General features: G+C 46.8%; 1 protein-coding gene across 1 annotated transcript; it reads right to left on the bottom strand.

Moving 5' to 3' along the window:
• Positions 1–1,598: 1,598 nt before the first annotated feature.
• Positions 1,599–9,704, bottom strand: LOC138796453 (vomeronasal type-2 receptor 26-like). The gene is made up of 3 exons (XM_069976058.1): positions 9,591–9,704; positions 6,850–6,973; positions 1,599–2,512 (listed from the first exon to the last, which is right to left on the bottom strand). Exons 1-3 carry the CDS (start codon positions 9,702–9,704, stop codon positions 1,599–1,601), a joined length of 1,152 nt encoding a protein of 383 aa, XP_069832159.1.
• Between the last annotated feature and the right edge of the window lie 14,935 nt (positions 9,705–24,639).

A 24,639-nucleotide genomic window follows, 5' to 3' on the forward strand; every position in this document is an offset into this window, starting at 1 on the left:
GGTGATAAATGTGGGAGACAGGGGTCAGAGACCTGCACTTTGTCTGTGAATATCCCTTGCCCTCCCTTTCTGTTGTAACAAGTGCTCCTAACCCCAGAAGCCAGAGGCTTTTCATAGTAAGCTCATTTAAAGGGATACCCCACTATCAGAAAATTGTTTTTAAATTAAACTATCACCCCAAGATATGACTTTTTAATATAATATGATTACCAATAATACTCACTTTATAATTTTCTGATGTCACAGGAGGCTTGGCTGGATCTTGTCTCCCACCCCCCCCCCCCCTGAGTGATTCACTTTCTCATCCTACGTCTCTGAGCAGAGAAGGAGTGAAAGAAGCGGATGCTGCAACGTCACTGAGACCTTTGTTAGAGCTAATGTGAGGTGCAAATGAGGGTGCAGGTGCGGTGCAAGTGATGACTTAAACAGTGCTTTAACTTTACTTGAAAAATAGCTTCAGTGCAATACAAAATACCGGATGGAACAATACTGGTTACAAGTGCTAGTGCAGAAATACTTGACAATACTTCTGATAAGAACTTTGAGGTAGACTTAAAAAGAGTAGAAGAAATGGAGACTTGTGAGCGAGGGTAGTGCAGAGGCCGGGCAGGAGCCCTTGTCTAATTAGTAACAGTACTCTGCCGGGATGTGTGAAGAAATAATATATCTTCAAGAACTTCTCGTAATCACGTTTAGATATAGCTTTGATATCTGACCAACGTCTGCCTACACAATATTGGAGACCGCCTTGTGAGGTAGTACAAGTGCTAGGCCTTTGTCTCTAGGTTGAGTTCCCACTAAAGACTATGCCCGAGTGGACGAGCGTATCTCAGTAAGGTGCCTTGGCTCTTAGCATCTTTGTCTTATTGGGGATCAGTCCCTCTGCCTTTGCATTAGGGGTGACTGTCCTGGCTGAAGAAATCCACGGCGTAAACAAGGGTGGTCCTAGTGTCCAGTTACTCCACCTCTAGGGTTCTGCACTGCATACTGGCTGTTCTAGCTTCTCACTGAACTGAACTCCACTGCCCTGAACCAGAACAGAACTACAACTTCTACCAGAACTCACTCCAGCCAGGAAATTCCTACCTTATATAGGGTGGTGTGACAGGAAGTGGGAGTGAGAGAAAAGAATCTTACAGAGTGTTTGAAAATGTAGTTAAACAACACATAAAACATAGCTTAACCTTGTATCCACTGCAGCTGTGCAGAGGGGGAGTGAGACACCTAATGGCTGAAAAGGAAAAACACAACTGCCAGCACGTGGTGTGACACCTGTGAGAGTTACTTTACCTGGGTGGTATAAGAACTTAGGGAACCACTTGTGATGAAACACGACATTGACAAAGGTTAGAGTTTCATTGCAGGACTGTCACAACACTGCAGTAAACCGTGCAAAAGCTTGTTGGCATCATAGCAGCTGCGGGGGGCTCCTTTGGTGATGGGAGTCCTTGGTAATTGCCCTGTTTGCACGCCCGGACTACAAGAATAATCACAGAATAAAGAAAGGGCACAGTGGTAATTTAGATTTATTTTACTATATTTCACAGTTTTAAACATATTAAAACATTTTCCCATCCTGTAGAACCACATCAGAGAAATTACTGTATCTGTGGAGGACTTTTTCTTATTTCTCTCTTTGTACTTTTCATTTCAGACTTTATCAGGATATTATAACATTTAGGCAAAAACATACAACACAGTATTCCTCCCCCTGAGGCCAATATGGCGAATATCTCTACAGTGACCATGTGTTTCCCTGTACTGCTCAGATAGGCCGGGATGGCACAGATCCAGACACTGCAGAACACCAGCATGCTGAAGGTGATGTACTTGGCTTCATTGTAGATATCAGGTAATGTCCTCACCAGGAAAGCTAGAACAAAGCTCACCGCTGCCAGAAACCCCATATAACCCAACATGAGGTAAAAGGCCAAGACTGACCCTTCATTACACTGAATGATGATCTTCCCAGGATAATCCAGGTTATACTCCTGATATGGAGGAGACAGTGACAACCAGATAACTGCATTCAGGATCTGAATAGATGAACAGACCAACACTACAGTATAAGGAAGCTTAACCCCCACACACTTTCTCCAGGGACTGTCAGGTCTGGTGGCCTTGAATGCTATGCAGACTATGATGGTCTTGGCCAGGACAGAAGACACGGCTACTGTGAAGAAGACCCCATAGAAGACTTGTCTCAGCATGCAGGTTATATCCACTGGGCGACCGATGAAGAAAAACACACAGAGTAAGCTGAACATGAGAGAGTTCAGGAGAACGAAGCTGAGGTTCCGGTTATTGGCTCTGACAATGGGAATGTTCCGGAATACTGTGAATATTCCAATTATAAATAAAGTTATAAGAGAGAGTAATATGGAGATGATGGGAAAGACTAAAGCAACAACATCAGTCTCATAGGACAAAAACTCATAATCCCTCGGAACACATTGGTTTTTAGCCACATTGGGCCATTCATGGTCAGGACATCTCTCACAGTTATCACTGTCTGGGAAAGTATAATAGATCATTAGAAAATGACTTTTGATTGAAAAAAAGGAAATTTTTTTTCTCATATAATTTAATAAAAGATGAGCAATACTGCTAAATAACTTATTCTTTCTTTAATCAAATGAAGATATACTAGAATAATACATAATTACATAAATATTTTGCCGACTTGCTTGAACAAAATCAATAAAGGAATTATCCCACCAAATATATTGGGGGAAATTTATCAAGGGCTTTGCACCTATTTTTGGGTGAATAATTAGATTTTTGACCCATCTTTGGTCTAAACTCTATTTATGAACCAGTATTCCACAGGCGAATATTTTTTAAATGCCACTTTTTAAAAAAAATCTGCCTGTATTCTCTCAAAAGTATTCACGTAATCCGGGATTATCGCCCCCCCAAAAAAAGTTGCACAAACAGGTGAATATGCAATTTTTGCATTTTTACGACTTTTTACTAACATACATTTACTAAGGCAGTGCTACATTTTAATAAATCAGTGGGGGACATTTATGAAGTCCTGCGTTTTTAACGCCAAGCTTACTAATCTCTCCACAGCTTCGGAGCTCAGGAGATTTATGTAGACGCGCATTGCCTTTACATAAATCCCGAGCGCTCTGAGCCTGTCCGTGCGAAAATTTTGAATCCACCACTGGAAAAATTATAAATGTGGCGCACGCAGAGGCCGCGCCCCCTCTGCATGCTGCCGCAACCCCCGTGACGCCCCCTCTCTGCCCCACTGGCGAAGGTGGCACAGATGGGGCAGATGTGGAAAAATATTCACAAAAATACCATTTGCAAATATTTTTACGCCAATTTGCCCCATCTGCGCCCAAAAAAGGCATTTACACCTTTTCATACATGTCCCCCCTATATGTGTAAAAGACAGAGAGTGTGGACACGCTGTACCATTCAACCGGTTTGGCTTTGGGCCACACCAGGGAGCGGAGTATCAATGCCCCCTAGGTCGTCACTCTTATACCACTCCAGGATGCAGAAGCTGCGCTCCTTCTAGATTACACCAGGTCACTCTACAAGTGCAGTCCCATTGTGAGCAGCAGCTGGTCTTCAAGGACCATACAAAGTTCATGCAAGGTACCAAGAAACAGGCCGAGTTATTGTGATCAGCAAGAGAGTCAACACAGCACCAGAGATGAAATGGGTATCGTGGTCAGGTGGGTGAAGGGTCAGGGCAGACAGCTTCAGAGGTAGGTCAGACAAGTTAAGTCGGCAACAGGAGAGGCACACGGTACAGACAGGGTACAGACAGTAAGCGTGATCAGAAGAACAGACACAAGTCAGAATTCACAGAAAGTCAGCAGAATAGCAGAAATACACCTTCACTTGTAATGTAAGAATCCAACAACACTCATACAAGGGGGTGCAAGTGGAGATATTTTACATAGGTACCAGAGGAATTTGATAGACAGAATCAGGTGGAGACAGGCTGTCCCTATACATTCAGAGCACATGGTTGTGTGCACACCTTAGTGTCATTGCAACAAGCAATAGAAGGAAGCAGAGACATATGGACACAGGTGGAGATCAGTAGCCTTAGGACCAGTGTGGAGGCAAGCAGGTGAGGGACCAGGACGTCGCCATCAGCGGTGAGTATTGTCCGGTACCAATTGATATCAGGTGCCCCCTGCTGTTCCTAGTTCTGTTGATTTCTGAGTACACCTTCCAGTGGACCTTCAAGTCCCATTACTGGCCACTAGAGATGAGCGAACCTGGAGCATGCTGGAGTCCATCCGAACCCGAACTTTCGGCATTTGATTAGCGGTGGCTGCTGAAGTTGGATAAAGCCCTAAGGCTATGTGGAAAACATGGATATAGTCATTGGCTGTATCCATGTTTTCCAGACAACCTTAGAGCTTTATCCAACTTCAGCAGCCACCGCTAATCAAATGCCGAAAGTTCGGGTTCGGATGGACTCCAGCATGCTCGAGGTTTGCTTATCTCTACTGGCCACGTCTTTTCTACAATTGTATATCATATACTTCTTTTATGCACTTCCATAAACCTGTACAGGTAAAGATAGAGACGATAATTCTACATTGAAATGTATCTACCATTATGAAGGGAGTATAAAAAACAAAAAATAAATAAAAAGGATAAAATGTTGGGGACAAAAAAGAAGAAAACTCAGGGAGATTAGATCTGGCAGCTCTATGAGATCTAGTGAGATCTCTGGAGCTGTGTATTAGGGATTACTTTCTACACTGGTACAGTATACAGTATAACAGAGCTGTGGTAACTAGGGAGTTACCAAGGGCCAGAGTGCAATGCACTGCTGGGAAATACTGCAGCTTCCTGGTCACATGATCACACTGTGACCCGCCCACAGACCGTGAGGAGACCAGAGCTACAGAGAGTGAAAAGAGTAAGGTATGAAGGTGATGGTGACTGTGACTGTTTCCATATGAATCATTCCAGTACTTCATTTTGTGGGATAACCCAGTTACAGAAGTCTTAGTTGGAGGTGAGTCTAGAATAATGCTTCTCATACTATGAGGAAACTCACATCTCTTGCTGAGGCCCGGCATGGCTTCTAGACATTCCCATTTTACCAGGATAGACCTATATATCAGGACACTAGAGGATGGGTGAGTGAAGCTTCTGTATACTGCTCCGATACATAACTAACATCTACAGATATTTTAGAATACCAGTTACGCAGCTGTATATACTGTATAGTACGTACATTTGTTGGTGTATATATAGTGTTGGTCTTGTTACTGTTTGCTTAATAATGCTTCTACCATATGACTACTGAACTTACATAGCAGCACACCCTCTCTATGTCTACAAGTCATATCTCTACCTGTCAGTCACCCTTGTATCTATGCAGCATTTGCCAAACAGTTCAGGGGTCCATTTACCTATATCTACTAAATGCTCTCAAGATGCAGCGCCACCGAATGGGATACACCGGCGGTAGCAACATCCTGTCCACTCCTCTGCTGTGCTCCATGCTCATCCTGGGACTCCCTGTGTCTTCCTGCATCTTCTTCCTTCTGCTGCAGTGGCATCTCTGGCCACTAGGGTGTTGATGTGGACAGCTGCTCTGGATTTATAGAGGCAGCTTGTCTCCACCTGCTACTGCCGTCCACCGATCCAGAGACATCTGCATGAATTAAACTAGCTCCACCTGCCCCTGCCTGACTGAGCATTGTTGCATTCCAGCACACATAGTAAGGGTAGCTTCACACGTACCGACTCACAGGGTTAATAACGCTGCAAGTCGGCTAGGTCCTTGCAGATCACTTTCACCACATACATGCAGCGGTCTGAAAGACCGCTGCGTGTATGTAATTCTGCCGGACGCTTAACCCCCTCTGCTGCCGCCCGGCTCCTGCTCCCATTCTGTATACATTACCTGTACTCGCTGCACGGGGTCCCGGTGTACTGCTCTCCTGCCCGGCCAATCAGTGGCTGCAGTAGGGCAACACACTGATTGACGGGCGGGAGAGCAGTACACCGGGACCCCATGCAGCGAGGACAGGTAATGTATACAGAGCGGGAGCCGGGTGGGAGCTGAAGGGGTTAAGCGGCCGGCAGAATTACATACATGCAGCAGTCATTCAGACCGCTGCGTGTATGTAGTGAAAGTGATCTGCCAGGACCTAGCCGACTCGGAGCGTTATTAACGCTGCGAGTCGGTACGTGTGAAGCTACCCTAAAGATGCGCGTCTCCTCTTCCTGCTGAATTCCTGCATATCCTGACCTGTGTCTGTTCTCTGGGTTACACTTCCTGCCTGAACCTCTTCCTTTAACGCCTGCCTTTCCCGTTGCCACTTGCATTGTCTGACCTGTCTTGAAGCCGCTTACCCCCTGGTACTGCACTGACTCTCTCACTGACAACTCAGCCTGTGGACCATGTATACTCAGCTTGTTACCCAGTGCCTTACACCGACTCTGTCTGGTCCTTGGAGGCCAGCTGCTCCCCACACCAAAGACACAGTGCACAGTACAATCAGTCTCTTTTGTTATCACGGTGCAATATAAGTTAGCTTGAGAGTAGGCTAACTGAGATCCCTTGGTAATACTTTTGACGTTTAGGCTTTATTCAAACACCCGTAGTGCAGCCCGCAACCACGGACCCGCGGCCGGGGCCCGCACTACGAATGTGCATCTGTAGTGCTCCGTGCTTCACAGAGCACTACATTCACACTTCATTACCCTAGCGATCCGGTGCAGGTGCAGTGACATGGTGGGCCCTCTCCTTCTAGCCTAATGCGTCACTGCGCCTGCGCCGGATCGGGTCGCACCTGGATAACAAGAGGACCCTTGAAATCAATGATCTAATAATAAAGCTGAATATAAAGTTACTTGTCATATTTGTGAATTCTCCTTCTGAGCATTGGAGACAGTCATAGCAGCAGATGTGTTGTTGTTCCTGGAGAATCTTTCTGGTTCCTGGCGGACAGGGGTCACTGCATTGTCCTTTTGGTATCTAGAAATATAAATGATTAACTATAATGATTAATTATAATGATTTTTATTTTAAAAAAAAGTGTCAGAGTGCAACAGTCTAGTGGTGGTGACTCAGTATACACTATTGTATACTACTTGTAATAAGGTGGGAAAAATATTTACTTTTTTTTTTTTTATAATTCTCAAGTCTTCCCAAACTTATGAGCTGCTGTATGTCCTGCAGGGAGTGGTGGATTCTTTCCAGTCTGACACAGTGCTCTCCGCTACCACCTCTGTCCGGGACAAGAACTGTCCAGAGCAGTAGCAAATTCCCTTTAGAAAACCTCTACTGCTCTGGACAGTGCCTGACATGGACAGAGGTGGCAGCAGAGAGCACTGTGTCAGAATTGAAGGAAAACACCACTTCCTGCAAGACATACAGCAGCTGATAAGTATGGGAAGACTTGTGATTTTTAAATAGAAGTAAATTACAAATCTATATAACTTTCTGAAACCGGTTGGATTGAAGAAAAAAAGATTTTCGATGGAGTAACTCTTCAGGGTGCTCTAGGGCTGGGCGATATGGCCAAAAAGTAAAATCTCGTTTTTTTTTGTTTAATTTTGTACGATTCTCGAATCGTCTAAATAAAGAGAACATTTTTCTCCCTGTAACGTCAGATACTATTTTAATGACATTTGAGACAACAACTCTATTGCTTCCCAATGTATCAGAGCTCCCCCTGTGCCCCCATGTAGTAGACAAGCCCCCTCTGTGCCCAATATAGTATAGGAGATCTTCTATGTGCCTCCATCTAGGTAGGGTGTAGTAGTGGAGGTATAGTGTATAGGGGGTGTAGTAGTACAGGTAAAGATGAGGGGTGTAGTAGTACAGGTAAAAGATGAGAGGTGTAGTAGTACAGGTATATATAAGGGATGATTGGGGCAGGTGGGGGTGACTGGGGAAACTGAGGTAGCTGGGGGTGACTGAGGGTGACTGGGGCGACTGAGGGAAACTGGGGCAGCTGGGGGAAAGGGGCAGCTGGGGGAAACTGAGGGGGACTGGGGCAGCTGGGCATGACTGGGGGATAGCTGGGGGTGACTGGGATAGCTGGGGGTGACTGGGGGAAGCTGGGGGATAGCTGGGGTGACTGGGGCAGCTGGGGGTGACTGGGGGAAACAGGGACTGGGGCAGCTGCTGGTGACTGGGGCAGCTGCTGGTGACTGGGGCAGCTGGAGGTGACTGGGGGGCTGTGGGATAGCTGGGGCTTACTGGGGGAAACAGAGGGGGACTGGGGCAGCTGGGGGTGACTGGGGCAGCTGGGGGTGACTGGGGCAGCTGGGGGTGACTGGGGGAAACGGGGACTGGGGCAGCTGGGGGGGACTGGGGCTGCTGGGGGGGACTGGGGGAAACAAAGGGGGGCTGGGGCTGCTGGGGGGGACTGGGGGAAACAAAGGGGGGCTGGGGCAGCTGGGGGGACTGGGGGATAGCTGGGGCTGACTGAGGCAGGAGTGCATGTGGCAGGAGTGATTTTCGCAAAAAATCAATCAATTCTAACATTCTGGGCGAGTTAATCGAATTAATTTGATTAATCGCCCACCCTAGGGTGCTGGTAGTTTTAATGCATCTATGCATGCTCCCAGTTTAAATTCTGTGGTCTTTATATCACTTTCTGAGGGTTTTCAGGTGCACCAGGCATCCTCCCCTCTGGGGAAATGCTTGAGTTTCCTGTTGACTTTAATGGGTTTGTTACTCAAATTGAGCACTTGAGCATCAGAAAATTGACTTGAGCATTTGAGTATTTTAGGAATCGCTCATCTTTAATACAGAGTACCTGTCAGAATAAAAACATTTAGACATATTAAAAGTTGGGATTGATGAGGATCTCAATGCCGAGATTCCTACTGATCAGAAGAATAAGAGGGAAGTAGTACAGTAGCATATTTCACTTTCCTACTGTCAAGCATCTCTGCACAGACAGCCCCATAGACTTCTTCCCGATCATTTTCCTGATCAGTGGGACCCTGATGTACTTTTCAAATAAAATGGTGACACATCTTTATGAACATACGGGAAACAGATCACTGATCTCAGGGAGACTAGCCAAAGATGAGACTGTCAGCTGCTGGTTAAAGCGCTCAATGCAGTGAAATCCTAGGTGCATTGCTCCCAGGGAAATATAAATATGCAAAAAAAAAAGCCTGTGGAGCCTCATTTAAGAGTCTCAGAACATAAGACTAGCCAGATATCACTTCAGGAAGGACCAAGCCACGGGATCGCTCCTGTGGGAAAACAACCACCAAAACCATCTTATTGAGTGGCCCTATAAGTCAATGTAATGACAAGGGAAAAACCAAGGTCAGGTATCCATCCACATACGGCTGTTTCGGTGTGTTGCTCCTCATTATTGTGGAGGAGGATTCTGGCTAGGTGGGAGCAATGCTTAGTAGAGTCATACGGGAAACAAATCACTGAGGGATATCTGGCTAGTCCTGTGTTTTAAGACTCTTAAATGAGGCTCTTTTTTACATCTTTATGAACATAAAAAAGAGCTCTAAAATTAAATTTGTGATTCCACTGTGCACCACCTGGTGTTGATCCATTATTTAACCTCAGCAGCACTGTCTGGGTCCCGCTCATGTGTGCTCCTCTGCTGTACTCTGTGCTGATACTGGGGCTGCTCGCTCTCGTGCCTTCGACCATCTTCTTCCTCCTTCTTGTCTCTGCTGCAATGACACCTCTGGCCACCAGGGTGTGCATGTGGCAACAACATGCTCTAATTTTATATGGCCGTCCCTACCCATTCCCCCCTGCCTAAGCGTTGTTGCATTCCAGAACATGTAGTGAAGTTGTTTGTCTGCTCTTCCTGCTGACTGCGTCAAGGAGGAGTTAGCTGAACTTTGTCAAGGTGACCTTAAGACTCAAGACTTGATAGAAGAACGGTTTGGAGAATATTGCCTACTGCCAGGAGAGATCATGGAGTGCCAGATCCAGGAAAACATGCCCGGGCTTATACCAGGGCTGTGAAGTTGGAGTCGTGGAGTCGGAGTCGGAGCTAGTTTTGGCTGGAGTCTGAGTTGGAGTCGGAAAAAAATGTACCCAGCTTTAAAAAAAATCTTTAAAAAATGTAGAATTGAATTTTGATATGAATTTTACAAGTTTTGCTCATGAATATATATTATGAGAAACATTCTAATAGGACATAGACCCTATTGCATAAGGAGCATGCGTCCATGCATGCTCCCAGTTAAAATTCTGTGGTGTTTATATCACTTTCTGAGGGTTTTCAGGTGCACCAGGCATCCTCCCCTCTGGCAAATTAACCAACAAGACACAGTGATCACTGAACTATGATGTGGGGGGGCGTGGCTTAGCACTTGTACTGAGCAGCCGCATGTGAGCACAGCTCCGCTACGAGCTCTCTTACATCATACATCCTGAGGCTTACCCTGACTTCAAAAGAACCCCACTCACCCTACACATCATGGGGAAGACCGGTAAACAGGATTCAGCCCGCAGCAAGGAGCGACCAGCAGTGGAAAAGCTCAGAGACTTTGCCAAAGACAACTCCCAAGATGGCGCCGCTGCGCCATCACACGAGTGGAAGCATAAGGACACAGCATCAGCGCAGCACTCCACAGATCCCTCTGAAGCAGCAGGCGAGCCGGAACCCACACTACGCCAGGTAACTGACCAGCTGCTTTTGGCAATCACCTCCTGCAAAACAGCCCTCACAGGCAAGTTTAAAGAAGTTAAGATTGATGTGGGGTTGCTCAGAGAGGACATGCAGAACCTGAGGGGCAGAATAGTGCAAGCGAAGGGGCCGCATAGGTGCGCTGGAAGATGATGTGAATCGCAACTGGCTATGAGTAAGCAAAAGACAGATGATCTAAAAAATAGACTCCACAGGAACAATCTTCAGATTATTGGCCTCCCTGAGAGGGCGGAGGGCCAAAATTCCACTAGCTTTAATTGAAAAATGGCTCAAGGAGACGTTAGCTGGAGCGGACTTCTCCATAGCATTTACAGTTAAACGGGCACACCAGGTCCCTGCAAAGTTGCAATGCAAAGTTCTCTGTATTCCTTCATGGCTGTTAAATCCAGACTGCGCGAGTTAGGTCTCGCATATTCTATGGCGTACCCAGCCCACCTGCGAGTAGTGGATGGAGACCGGGCAATTTTCTTTACAACCCCTGAGGAGGCAAATGACTGGGTCCGGAGGCAACGTCGCAGAACACCATCCCGCTGACAAACTGGACTTGGTGTCGCTCGGGTTGGCTCCCAAGGTTTGAGGCTTACACCCCGTACCATAGTTCGTTTACTTTCCATATAGTTTTACCTACTTATTGCTCCTCGGTTCTTTAGAAGTACTCACTACTCCCTGAAAATGGTGAGCTCTACCCCACTGACAGAGCCACTTGATTACCAACACACTACCCTTGTTTGTATTCTGAGGACCAGTCCGAGTTAATAGTTCTACTAATATTTCACCATTGCCAAAGCTATGTTTCTCTAGTTCCTGCCTTTCATGGACGCTACCGGGTACTCTGCCTGCATTTTCCCTTGCTCCAGACTTGTTGCCTCACAATATATAGTATGGGATTGCTGCTGACATATTACATCATTATCTTCATTAATGGCTTATTGAAATCGATTACTACCCAAATAGACCCACAGGGCAGATACGTTTTTATTCATGCCTACATTAATAATGATGCTTATGTATTGCTTGGTTCGCATAACCCTCCCCCTGCCATGCTAGAGGTAGCTTTTGCAGCTACTTATCCCCTGGCTGAATGTCTTTGTTTTGGATATTATAATTAGGGATGGTCCGAACCTGCTTCGGTTCGGGTTCGTACGAACCCGAACTCTCGGAAATGATTCCCGCTGTCTGCCCGCTCTGTGGAGAGGATGGATACAGTGGGAGGACCACCTGGAAAACTGGGATACAGCCATAACCATAGGCTGTATCCCAGTTTTCCAGGCGGCCCTCCCGCTGTATCCACCCGCTGCACGGAGCAGGCAGACAGCAGGAGTCTGATGCCGAGCGTTCTGGTTCATACGAACCCGAACCTCGGCAGGTTCGGACCATCCCTAATTATAATATGGTCCCGAATGTAGAGATGGATAGGTTAAACCCCAACAGGGCGGCGACGAGTAGACCCATCTCCGACTCAACAGAATCACCTCTAGCCCACCTGATTACTGAGTTGGGATGGATTGATGGGTAGATTACATCAGGGGTACACTGATGGTCTGGTTCGCTGGGACACCCTTAAAGCCTACCTTCGGTCAACTATTTTCTTCATTAAAAGAGACACGTCACGCAGAGAGATAGAACTAGCAGCCCAATGTGCCACTCTGGAACAGGCTTATACGGCCGACCCCACTGAAGCCAATAGATTGCCGTGGCTCAGTAAGGGCCGAGAATATATGTACCATCTTAACTTTAAAATGAACAGGAAATTATTTTATACTCAACAACATTTCTTTGAACATGGAAATCAATCTAGCAAACTGTTGGCCCACCTGATTCATCAAAACACTGCATCCCAAGCTATACTAAAGGTCAGATCAGAAGCAGGGGACATTCTTGTGGACTCTAACCTAATAGCAGATAGATTCTCCCAGTTTTATAGTTCTCTTTATACTACACAGGTTGACTATACAGACAGTGACCTGACGCATTATTTAGACACCATTATTTTCCCGACGATACCACAGGAAAATGCCCAACTTCTCAAGAAAGACATCACCAAGGCTGAAATTCTAACTGCAATTTTCGATATGCCACGAGGGAAGGCATCGGGCCCCGATGGGCTGCCATTCGAGGTCCTGGCTAGATACTCAGAGGAGCTGCTCGATCCCTTGCACGCCATGTTGTCAGACACCTTCCAAATTGGTATACTCCCAGACACCATGTATGATGCCACCATTGTGGTTATCCTCAAGCTGGACAAGGTCCCGGAAGACTGTGGCTCCTACCGGCCTATATCATTATTAAATGCAGACTATAAAGTATTAACTAAAAACCTAGCCACCCGACTAAATTCTGTTATTCTTTCCATCATCCATAGAGATCAATCTGGCTTTATGCCTATTAGATCTACCTCTGACAGCATCAGGTGTGTTCAGGCGGCGGTGCAGACTGGGGTGGTGCTGGGAGGGGACTTGGCCTTGACCTCGCTTGACGCGACCAAGGCCTTCGACTCCGTAGAGTGGACCTTTTTGTTAGAGGTCTTGAGACGATTTGGGTTTGGGGATAACTTTATAAAATGGGTATCTATACTGTATAGCTCTCCCAGAGCTCAGGTAATGGTGAATGGCCTTTGTTCTCCCCCATTCGAGCTTGGACAAGGCACCGGACAGGGGTGTTCTCTGTCGCCGCTACTTTTTGCGGTGGCGATGGAGGCACTTGCTATCACCATCAGAGTGGACCCTCATATAGTTGGTATGCCCTTTGGACCTGATGAGGATTGCATCGGCTTATACGCCGATGACATGGTCCTTTTCATGTCCAGCCCCGAAGTTATGCTTCCATGCTTGATTGATGTCATAGACACGTTTAGTAACTTTTCGGGCCTCCAAATAAACTGGTCAAAATCCGTCTTTTGCCCCTTATTAGCCAAACAATGGCCTCAGATTTTCTGTGGCCTTAGAGTGGTCTCCCAATATCAGGGGTGCAAATATATAGAGACACAAGGCTAGAGCTAGCCGGGAATATAATGACCCTCATTCCACTGGTCAGGGACAAATTTAAAGCGTAACTGTCATGTTTTTTTTTAATTGCAGAAATCAGTAGTATAAGCGATTTTATGAAACCCTGTAATAGGTTTCATCAGCCAAAAAAGCCTCCTTCTGTACTCAAGAAGCAATCTCCCAGCCTCCCCCCCTGACTTCTTATCTGTGCATTATCAGGCAAACACGTCTTCATTACAGAGAAGCCAGTGAAGACGGGTTCTGCTCTCTCCATTGTAAGCCTATGAAGGGGGGAGGGGCCGAGGGAGATGGGGGAGCAGGAAGAGGTGACATGAAGGTCAGCTGTTTGTAGACTCTCTGGGCACCTAAAACGCTAAATTCAGGTGTCAGAAAGGTCAGTGCTTATCTATGAACTTACTGAGAGAAGATTGCAGGGTGTTGTGCTTTGCAGAAATCCTCCGTGCTCAGGCACTCCTAACAGCCCCTCCCCTCTCCATAGCCACATAATGGAGACAGAAATCCTGCTTCATTTGATGTGAGGGGGGGAGGCTGGGAGATTGTTTTTTCAGTACAGAAGGAAACTCTTTTAGTGCATAAAACCTATTACAGAGTTTCTTAAAATCGCTTGTACTGTTGATATTTAATGTTTTCAGAAAAATGACCCTGAAATGACAGTTATGCTTTAAGGTATAGAGTTCCCTCCCTCTAACGATTCTGGGCAGTATTAATTTAATTAAAATGGTTATTCTGCCCAAATGCCTCTATATTTTACAACATGCCTCAGTCCCTGTCCCGCTCTCCTTTTTAAAGATTTTAACCTCTTTAATGCCTTCCTTCATGTGGGGTAATACTAGGTCAAAATTAAAATTGACCGCTCTGCAACGGCCCAAGACTGATCAAGGGTATACACCTTTATTATCTGGCTGGACAGCTGAGAATGATTCGCCCCTGGGTACTCTTGGTGATACTGCCCACTACCTGGGAATTACCAATATACAACTTCTACTGGGCGACCATGTAGACACGACAAGACCTCTCCTTCCCATACATAAATTGGACAGGCATAATTCAAGAGCTGCAAAAAAACTACACAGGTACAATGACATTATGGACGACCTGCCACTGTGGGACAACCCCAACTTCTTCCATATCACCAGTGATTCTTGCACTACATGACCTATATGACTCTGAAACACTCAAAACATTCTATGCTCTGCAGACTGACTACCACCTGCCTAGACACTCACAATTTAGATACTTTCAAATACGTTACGCCCTGAACGACCCATTCCCATCCCCTAGATGACCAATATCTACATATCCGCTGATCGGAGTCCTGCGCTCCCAGGGCCCAAAGGGTTTAATATCATTGTTGCATACGCGCCTAATCACTCTTAAAATGACTAACACACCCCTACCTAAAGAGCAATACTGGAAACGCTGTATTCCCTCTATGACAGACGAAGACTGGCAGGAGCTTTTGGAATCTCACACCCATGTTTTACCAGCATCCAACAAGATGATACAGCTTTATATTATACATAGTAGCTATCTAACTCCAATCAGGTTAGCACATATGGGTAGGATGACGACCGATGAATGTCACAGGTGCTACTCTCCCTGAGCTGACTTTTGGCACTTAATTCGGCAATGCCTGTTTATTTATGATTATTGGCGAGCAGTCATAGACATGCTGGAAGAGGTGCTTGGGAGACGGATACTACTACACCCACTGATTTGTCTGTTTGGAGTGATCGGAAGATAAATGGAAGCATCACAAGCGTATTTTCCTCAGGGAAGCCCTATTTTTAACCCGTAAAGTTATTGCATTTCGGTGGATGGATCCGCGACCACCCACTCTGTCTAAATGGAAAAAAATGGTGAACTCCACAATTCCATTAGAGGAAATAGTCTTCAGTAAAAAGGGACATCCAAATAAATTTTATAAGGTCTGGGGGGCATGGTGTTCCAGCCTGCTAGCAGCTTATTCCCCATCCACTTTTAGGGTGCCTTCACACCTACCGGATCCGTAGCGGATCTCACTTCTGCGGATTCGCAGCGAGATCAGCTGCAGATCCAGTACCATTTATACCTATGTTAGTACATACCCGCAACGGGATTGACATCCCGCTGTGACTATGTGCTTTAACCCCCTGGCGCCCACAGCCCCGCCGCTCGCATTAGCTCCGCCACCGGCATCCTCTATCCCCGCCTCCATCATCCCCGCCGCCCGCATCTTCCATCCCGGCCCTCCATCATCCCCGCCGCTTGCATCCTCCATCCCGGCCCCCCATCATCCCCGCTGCCCGCATCCTCCATCCCTACCGCCCGCATCCTGCAGCCCGAGAGCATATACATTACTTGCTCGGCGGCGCGGCTTCAGTGAGGCCCTCGACTCCGGTCCTGCTCAGCCGAACAGCGCACGGCAACACTGATCGGCTGAGCGAGACCAGGAGCCTCACTGCAGCCGCGCAACAGGTAATGTATGCTTTCGGCGACGGGCTGCAGGATGCGGGCAGCGGTGCTGATAGGGGGCGGGGATGGAGGATGCGGGCGGCGGGGATGAAGGGGGGCCGGGATGGAGGATGCGGGTGGCGGGGATGATGGGGGGCCGTGATGGAGGATGCGGGCGGCGGTGCTGATGGGGGGCCGTGATGGAGGATGCCGGCGGCCGGGCTGATGGGGGGGCGGGATAAAGGATGCGGGCGGCGGTGATGATAGAGGCGGGGATAGAGGATGCCGGTGTTGGGGCTAATGCAAGCGGCAGGGCTGTGGGCGCCAGGGGGTTAAAGCACATAGTCACACCGGGATGTTAATCCCGCTGCGGGTATGTGCTAACATAGGCATCAATGGTACTGGATCCGCAGCTGATCTCGCTGCGAATCTGCAGAAGTGAGATCCGCTACGGATCCGGTAGGTGTAAAGGCACCCTTCTTATGTTCAGTTAAGAGTTAAGGTTTTGAATGTAATACCAACACTCATTTGAATGTATAATGTATGACTGTTGGCGGATGAGTAATCCGCTGCAATGTCCTCTAATTTGATGTATTGCATTTATTGTTCTCTTTTCATTGATCAATAAAACAAATAAAAATAAATAAATAATTGAACTATGGTGAACATGAAGCCGGTCAGCGCGAGGAGTAGGTGAGTAGTAGTAGTGTGCTCTCCTGTCATTTCTGCGGCTGGGCGGCGGGGGGATGATCCGTGCCGTGATCCGTACTATGACATGTCCTATTTTTTTGCAGTGCGGGTCGTGGCATGGATTATGTGAATGGACACATTCACTTCAATGGTCCTTAAAATTGTTTGGGGTTACTGATCCGCAATTACGGACAGTTTCATGGGACGTGTGAATAAGTCCTAAGTATTTTAACATTGTTACTGTTATTGCATTGAACATATTTTCTAAATAAAGTTAAGCATTGTTTAAAGTGGGACTCATCTCTGCCGCCGCAATTGCACCTACTAACCAAGGTCTTCTTGCCGGGCATCCGGGGTTGGGTGTTACCCACTGTAACAAATAGCCCCCAAAACACCAGAGCCCACCAACTGGTTCAATACCGGTCCCAGCAACCCAGGCCACGGCATGTACACTCATCCCCACCATGGTCCATCTAGGGGACAGTTTTGGAGAAGCATGAGGATTTTTCCTCACAGCAGGTTAGCACCATGAACAGCTTACAGATGGCACTGGAGCATGGCTGTGGGGAATGCAGAGGAAACACCTCGCAACAAGGACAGTCTGTCCATGCCTCTGGGCAGACTCATTCATATGAACAATTACATGCTGTACTGCTTGAGAAATGACTGCTAAATTGCCAGAATTCTCACCAGTGCTCTCACCATGACTTCTGGGTGGCCATCCTGTTGGACCCTCACTATAATGACAATATCGTGAACTGTTCAGGGATAACCAGGTCTTCTCATATCTTACAACACTGATCCCCAGGTCTAAAGAGATTTCTCCGACTGACTTTGAACGGCATGCACTCTACACTCCTTCTAGGACAGGTATGTTGTCCCTTTTATACACTATGCTCAACCACCTACCGATGGATGAGAAATTGCCCTATATGGCACAGTGGGAAGCTGATCTTCATTTATCTTTGTCTCCTATTCAGTGGAAAATGAGCAGCGAAATTCTCAGCAAGGGTAGCTGGCATGTTTCCTTGACAAAGACTGCTCTTAAAGTCCTGCACAGAGCCTACTATGTACCTGCTAGGCTTCACGCCATCTATCCAGATGTTTCCCCGCTGTGCTTTAGAGGGTGTGGTTAGGGTGATAACGGACGTGATAGGGCACAACTATCCACTGACACCCCAAGCTTGTTTATTCGGTGTCCGACCATCCAAGATGCCGAATCAACTGTTTAACCCCTTAAGGACAGAGCCTGAAATGGCCTTAAAGGGGTAGTCCGGCGCAAAACATTTATTCACTAAATGACGTACAGTACATTACAAAGTTATATAACTGTTATGTTGTAGAACTTTGTAAGGTGCGTTATTTAGTGAATAAATGTTTAGCGCCGGACTACCCCTTTTAAGGGCAGAGACACATTTTATGAATATGACCTTCGTCACTTTATTCATTAATAACTTAGGAGTGTTTTTACCTATCTGGCTGATTCTGAGACTGTTTTCTCGTGACATATTGTACTTTACATTTCTGGTAAATTGGAGTCGATACCTATAACGAATCTTTTTATGGAAAAAAAAATAAATAAATAATGTGAAAAATTGTGAAAAAATGCATTTTTCCAACTTTGAAACTTTTCTGCTTATACAGAAAATGGTTATGGCAAATAATTATATATTAAATAGCATTAGCAACATGTCTACTTTATGTTAGCAGCATTTATTGAACTATCTTTCATTTATTTTAGACAATAGAAAGCGTAAAACATTAGCACCAATTTTCCAAATTTTCAGTAAAATGTCAAAATCAGATATTTTTAGGGATCGGTTCAGGTTTAGGCTATGTTCACACTGTGTACGAGTCCTGCCGCATTTCGTACGCCGCCGTACATGTACAGCTGAAACTACGGGCGTGGGAAAAATAGACATGCGCCCGGTTGCGTACGAGCCGCGAACATACGCCCGTAGTACAGTTATGCTTCCCTAGCTTGTTTCGAAGCGATCTGAGGCAGGTCATTTACTTGGAAATCTTCGCCCAGCCCCGTAAACCACACAGAACCTTTTGGATCGAAAAATCAAGTTCAATTTGGCTGAAATAAGTACTCCGTACGGGACCGCATTGGAATCCACGGCCGTGAGTTTCAACATTTCCGTCCTCAAACAATGGTCTTGTTCATTTTTCACGGCGCGTATACGATCCGGCCGTAAGCTCATACGTAGTCTGCATTGTGCGGCCGTATATCGTATACTTTCAAGCGAACGCATCAACCTCAAAACTACTTGTGTATATTCGCGGTTCGCACTACGGCCAGAATCATACGCAGTGTTAACATAGCCTTACCCAAGTGTATTTGAGGGGACTGTATGTTAGGAAGTCCCACAAAGCACCCCATTTAAGAAACTGCACCCCACAAACTCTGCAAAAGCACATCCAGAAAGCTTTTTATGGAAAATCTGTTTTTATTAATCTCTCACACGAAACACAAACAGTACATAAGTACATACACAACGTGAATAAAGGATATACAGCAGCAGTGAGAGAGTTTTTTTCCATTTTAAGACCCCTAGAGGTCGCAAATTCCACCAATTACCACTTAAGGTGAACATATAATTCCATAATAATCGCTCCACAACCTAGAAAGCGCAACTACTGACGTAAGGCCACAGCGGCAATACCAACATAAAGAAAGGATTGAAAGAAAGAAAAAGGAGGGAAAAGTCAAGTCAGGACAAAGGAAAGGATAAGGAGGGGGGATAGTAAGGAAGGACAAAAAGGGAAAACACGCAGGGGGGGCAAGACGAGACAGGGGCACAGGGTGGGGGGGAACAACATATAGATCCTCATCTCTCCCCAGATCGGTACATGATACCTGCATCTCAGGACAGGGGTTCGGTCACATCCAGACGCCGGCAACACCATAACTTTGGGCACCTTCGGATATCAACCGTTAGCAGTGGTCAAAGCCGCAAACTCAGGCGTATCCATAAACTGATTCCATGGAAACCATGTTGCAGTGCATTTAGCGGACCGGCCATGTTCCTCAGCAATGAGTTCCTCCATCCTGCCCGTTTCCCTTACCTCCGCAATCCATTCAGTTAATGTGGGGACATTTGGGCTCTTCCAATGACGGGGGATGATTGCGCGGACAGCTGCGATAAGATGTCGCAGAATACCCTTTTTAACCCGAGAAATGGAACCCGGTAACAAGGACAGTAATGCCACCTGAGGCGTGTGAGGGATTCTCTTACCAGCATACTTTTCATAGATGTTGAAAACAGTCGTCCATAATGGTTTGATCTTGGGGCACGACCACCAAATATGTAGAAGGTCACCCCGATCAGTGAGGCAGCGCCAACATCTATCTGAGGACTCTGGGAACATGGCACAAATTCTGGTCGGCACATAGTACCACCTGGAAATAATCTTATAGTTCTTTTCTTTGGCTCGCGACGCCATGGAAAGACCATGAGTCAGTTCACAGGACTTTAGGACAGAGCTCTGGTCTAGAGAAATCCCCAAGTCCGTCTCCCATTTATCGAAAAAGGAGGCCCTGCCAGCATTACAGAGGTGGAGGAGTACTTGGTAGACTTTGGAGAGGGAATGAGAAATAGGGGACGCAGAGAGTACCATGTCCTCAAAGTCCGTCACAGAAGAGTTGTAGGGGCAATTCAGAAAAGCAGATCTAACAAAGGAGGATAGCTGCTCATACTCCAACCAAGAGAGGGCACAACCGGTTCCCCTATCCTGCAAGGATTGAAGTGAAAGCAACGCCCCTCCTTCCATTACATCTCTCAGGCGTAGCCTGGCGCCCCGGGGCCATATCAAGAAAGTAGGGGAGCGGAATCCCGGGGCAAAAGCCGGATTTTGTAAAACAGGCATCATAGGTCCAAGTCGCGACCCTATGGGGTATTTAGCTATCCAATTGTCCCACACAGCGAACACATGCGCTGCTAGATACGGCCAACAAGGGACCGAACAGCGGTCTCCAGGGAGCAACCATGGAGCCAGCACCAAATCGACAGCGGAGAGAGAGAGCTCGAGCGCGACCCACCGTTTCCGGAGGCCGGAATGCGCCCAGTCCAAAATATGTCCCACTAGAGCCGCTTCATGGTATAATCGGAGGTTTGGGAGACCCACGCCACCGAGTTCCTTACGTTTAGTCAGAGTCATGAAACTGGCGCGAGGTTTGGAGGCACCCCACAAAAATTTAGATATGGCTCGTTGTAGTATGTGGAAAAACTTGGACGGGACGCATATCGGGACCGCCTGAAAAACGTATAATAATTTGGGCAGAACATCCATTTTAATAATCTGCATACGGCCAAACCAAGAGACAGGCTTAGGAAAATAGAGGTTCAGTTCTTTTTCAATCTTCCCCACCAGAGGTTGGTAATTCAATGCGAAGAGAGTATGTAGGGCAGGAGAAACATAAATTCCAAGATACTTAATACAATCAGTGCGCCATTTGAACGCAAAAGCATTCCGAACGCTAGAAAACTCTGGTTGGGGAAGACTGATATTCAGCCCTTCTGTTTTTGTAATGTTCACCTTGAAATTGCTCAAGGATCCGAAGCGCTCGAACTCCCTCAAGACCTGGGGCAAGGTCGTGAGTGGGGAAGAAACATATAAGAGTAAATCGTCCGCGTAGAGGGCTAGTTTGTGGCAGTCCTGCCCAACCTCTACGCCTTTAATGTCTGGATTAGAGCGTAACGCGACCGCCAGATGCTCCATAGTGATGATGTAGAGTAAGGGAGACAAGGGACAGCCCTGTCTAGTACCGTTATGGATAGAAAAGGGAGTGGACAAAATGCCATTAACCCGGACTCTCGCCGTTGGGATCGTGTATAGTGCCATGATTCTATCTATGAAGGACGAGCCCAGCCCCATGTGGACCAGAGCTGCCCTGAGGAATCTCCAATGCACCCTATCAAATGCTTTTTCGGCATCAACAGAGAGAAGGCACACTGGAGACTTCTGGCGTTGGGCATGGGAGATCAGTGCAATAGTCCTAAGGGTATTGTCCCTCGCCTCCCTTCCAGGCACAAAACCCACCTGATCTAAATGGATGCAATCCGGTATCACACTGGCCAGTCGCGTCGCCAACACCTTAGAGTATAACTTAACATCACAATTAATGAGGGAAATTGGTCTAAAATTTTTGCAGTAGACAGGATCTTTCCCAGGTTTAGGCAGGACTACCACATGCGCCTCAAGGGCTTGTTTGGGGAACGAACAACCCCCCGAAATACTATTAAAGCACTTCAAGAGGATTGGCATCAGCATTGTCTGAAACATCTTGTAGAAGGCCACTGTAAAGCCGTCTGGGCCCGGACTCTTCCCACTTTTAGTATCCGACAGGGCTGATTTTACTTCCACCTCTAAGAAATCAGACTCCAGGGAGTCCATGTCCTCAGATGAAATAGACGGAATGGCCGTATCCTGTAGGTAAGTATGTATTCTATCATCTAGAGTATGAGTAGGCATGTCAGAGAAGCTGCCCTTAATGTCATACAAGGAAGCGTAGTATGTACGGAACATTTCAGCAATCAATTTCGGATGGTGTACCGCTGCACCCGATACTTCTTTAAGATGAGAAACATAAGTGGTCGAGGAGCGAGGGTGAATAAGCCTCGCCAACGCTCGTCCTGCCTTGTTTGCTTGTTCATAGAGAAAACTCCGATACTTCGCCCTCTGGTATGAAGAATTGCGCAGCAAGAGGTCTTTCAGTTTTTCCTTTGCCAGTGCCAATTCCACACCTACCTCCGCTGACAATGATGTTTTATGGGATTTGGAAAGGCTATCAATTTTAGAGAGCAATTTTTGTATGCCTGCCCCCTTTTCTTTTTTCAGTCTGGCTCCCTGCTGAATGAGTACTCCCCGGAGGACGCACTTCAACGCCTCCCATTGCAATGGCGGAGGAGTCTCGTCCAACTCATGAGTGGCTATGAAATCACTAATAGCCCTTGAAATGGCCTCTTTACACACAACATCTTTCAAAAGCGTCTCATTCAAACGCCATGTCCACTCCCTGGGCACCACCCCAGGCAGACAAAGAGTGAGAAAAATAGGGGAATGGTCAGACCACACGGCCGAACCAATAGTCGCTCTAGGATCCATGGTCAATGCACGATGGGAAATGAAAAACATGTCCAATCGAGCATAAGAGCCATGCACATCGGAATAATGAGTGTAGTCTTTCCCAGTGGGATTCAAGACCCTCCATATATCCACTAGTCTATGCATGGTCAACAGTGAGTGGACCTGAGAAATAGACGAGCGCGGTAGTGAAGATCTGCCCGAGGAGGTGTCCACAGCGGGGTCCATGACCAGATTAAAATCCCCACCCAGGATCAAAACCCCTTCGAGGAATGATGCCACAGAGTTAAGTATGGCCCGCAACCTAACCTGTTGATTAGTGTTGGGGAGGTAAACATTGCGTATTGTGTAGATATTACCATGGATGTCCAGTTTAAGGAAAATATATCGGCCCTCAGGACAAATCAGTGAATCCACGACCGTATGTGGTAGGGTACGGTGCAGCGCTATGGATACCCCCTTAGATTTAGATAATGGGTTAGTGCTATGGAACCAGTGGGGGTAGTAAGTTTTCCTGAGGCTGGGAACATGGCCGGTCTTGAAATGCGTTTCCTGCAAAAACAGGATCTGTACCTTTTGTCTATGCATGGAGTAAGTCACCTGAGTTCTTTTTTCTGGAACATTGAGGCCTCTGACGTTGAGAGACGCGATCTTGATGGACGCTGACGACATCTGGATGTGACCGAGGAGACGTGCTAGACTCAAATAGGAAGGATAAGGGAAAAGAAACGTATTAGTATGCACTCAAAGGAACAAGAATATAGTCCCGTACAGAAAGGTAGGGTAGTAACTAAACAATAGGGAAAGAGTTGACAAAAAAAAAAAACAAAAACAAAAAAAAAAACAAAAAAAAAAAAAAACACAACAGAGACAAAAAGGAAAGGTAAGACAAGAAAAGAAAAGGCCTAAAATAGACCAGATTCTAACCGGACACTAGTCCAGAGAACAAGAAAACCCAACAGGGTGTATAGAGACGCACCAGGCGTTCAATCTAAGAGGGGACGAACTAACCAAAAAAGGCAAAAAGAGCAAAGTGCAGCAGATCTCCCCCGGTATAGAATATTAGCAAAAAATATGGCATTCCTCGCCAGCAGGGAGAGGAGAGTACCACCTTAACTGTAAAGTATAACATACAAACAAACACCCCCACCCCCCCCCCCCAAAAAAAGAACATTAGTTTCACACACTAAATCCCCTGCAACCGTACTAAGCATATCCCCCCCACCCCCTTCAGGCCGTAAAGGAACGAGGTTAATGAAGCGAGCCTCTGACACTTAAGTCAACAATGACCAGGAGGTGGTAGCATGAAAGCGGGCAAAAGACCACAGTTACTGTCCAGTCTCAATCCCCAGCCTCTGAAGGCGGCCTGACACGGCGTGGAGGTTGTCGAGTTGGAAGAACGGGGGTAGGCAACCAATCCGGAAGGGACATATCTGGTAAGTCCAATTCCTTCAAGAACAGCGGTAGATCCTCAGGTGTGGACAATTCATGCCTACGTCCGTTCCTCCTCACCACAAGTTGGAACGGAAAGCCCCAGGAGTATAGGATATCCCGCTCACGTAGCACTTCTAACAATGGTTTCAGGGCTCTCCGTTGCGACAGGGTAGACCTGGATAGATCTTGCAGAAAGACAAGCCGGGCTCCATCGAAATCAACACAGTCCAGGTTCCTCACAGCTCTCATAATGTCATCCTTGATCCGATAATGATGCAACCTGCATATCACATCTCGCGGCCTATTTACATCAGTTGACATGGGGCCCAGAGCCCTGTGTG

Source organism: Dendropsophus ebraccatus, chromosome 7, assembly GCF_027789765.1.
Source record: "Dendropsophus ebraccatus isolate aDenEbr1 chromosome 7, aDenEbr1.pat, whole genome shotgun sequence".
Taxonomy (NCBI): domain Eukaryota; kingdom Metazoa; phylum Chordata; class Amphibia; order Anura; family Hylidae; genus Dendropsophus; species Dendropsophus ebraccatus.

What these genes read in the sequence shown, in the direction of transcription:
- LOC138796453 (XM_069976058.1), bottom strand. Translation starts at nt 9,704, where the DNA reads ATGTTGTTGCCACATGCACACCCTGGTGGCCAGAGGTGTCATTGCAGC. An exon ending in AGCCCCAGTATCAGCACAGA is followed by an intron (nt 6,974 to 9,590) that starts GTACAGCAGAGG and finishes TTATATTTCTAG; the next exon opens with ATACCAAAAGGACAATGCAG. An exon ending in AGAATTCACAAATATGACAA is followed by an intron (nt 2,513 to 6,849) that starts GTAACTTTATAT and finishes ATACTTTCCCAG; the next exon opens with ACAGTGATAACTGTGAGAGA.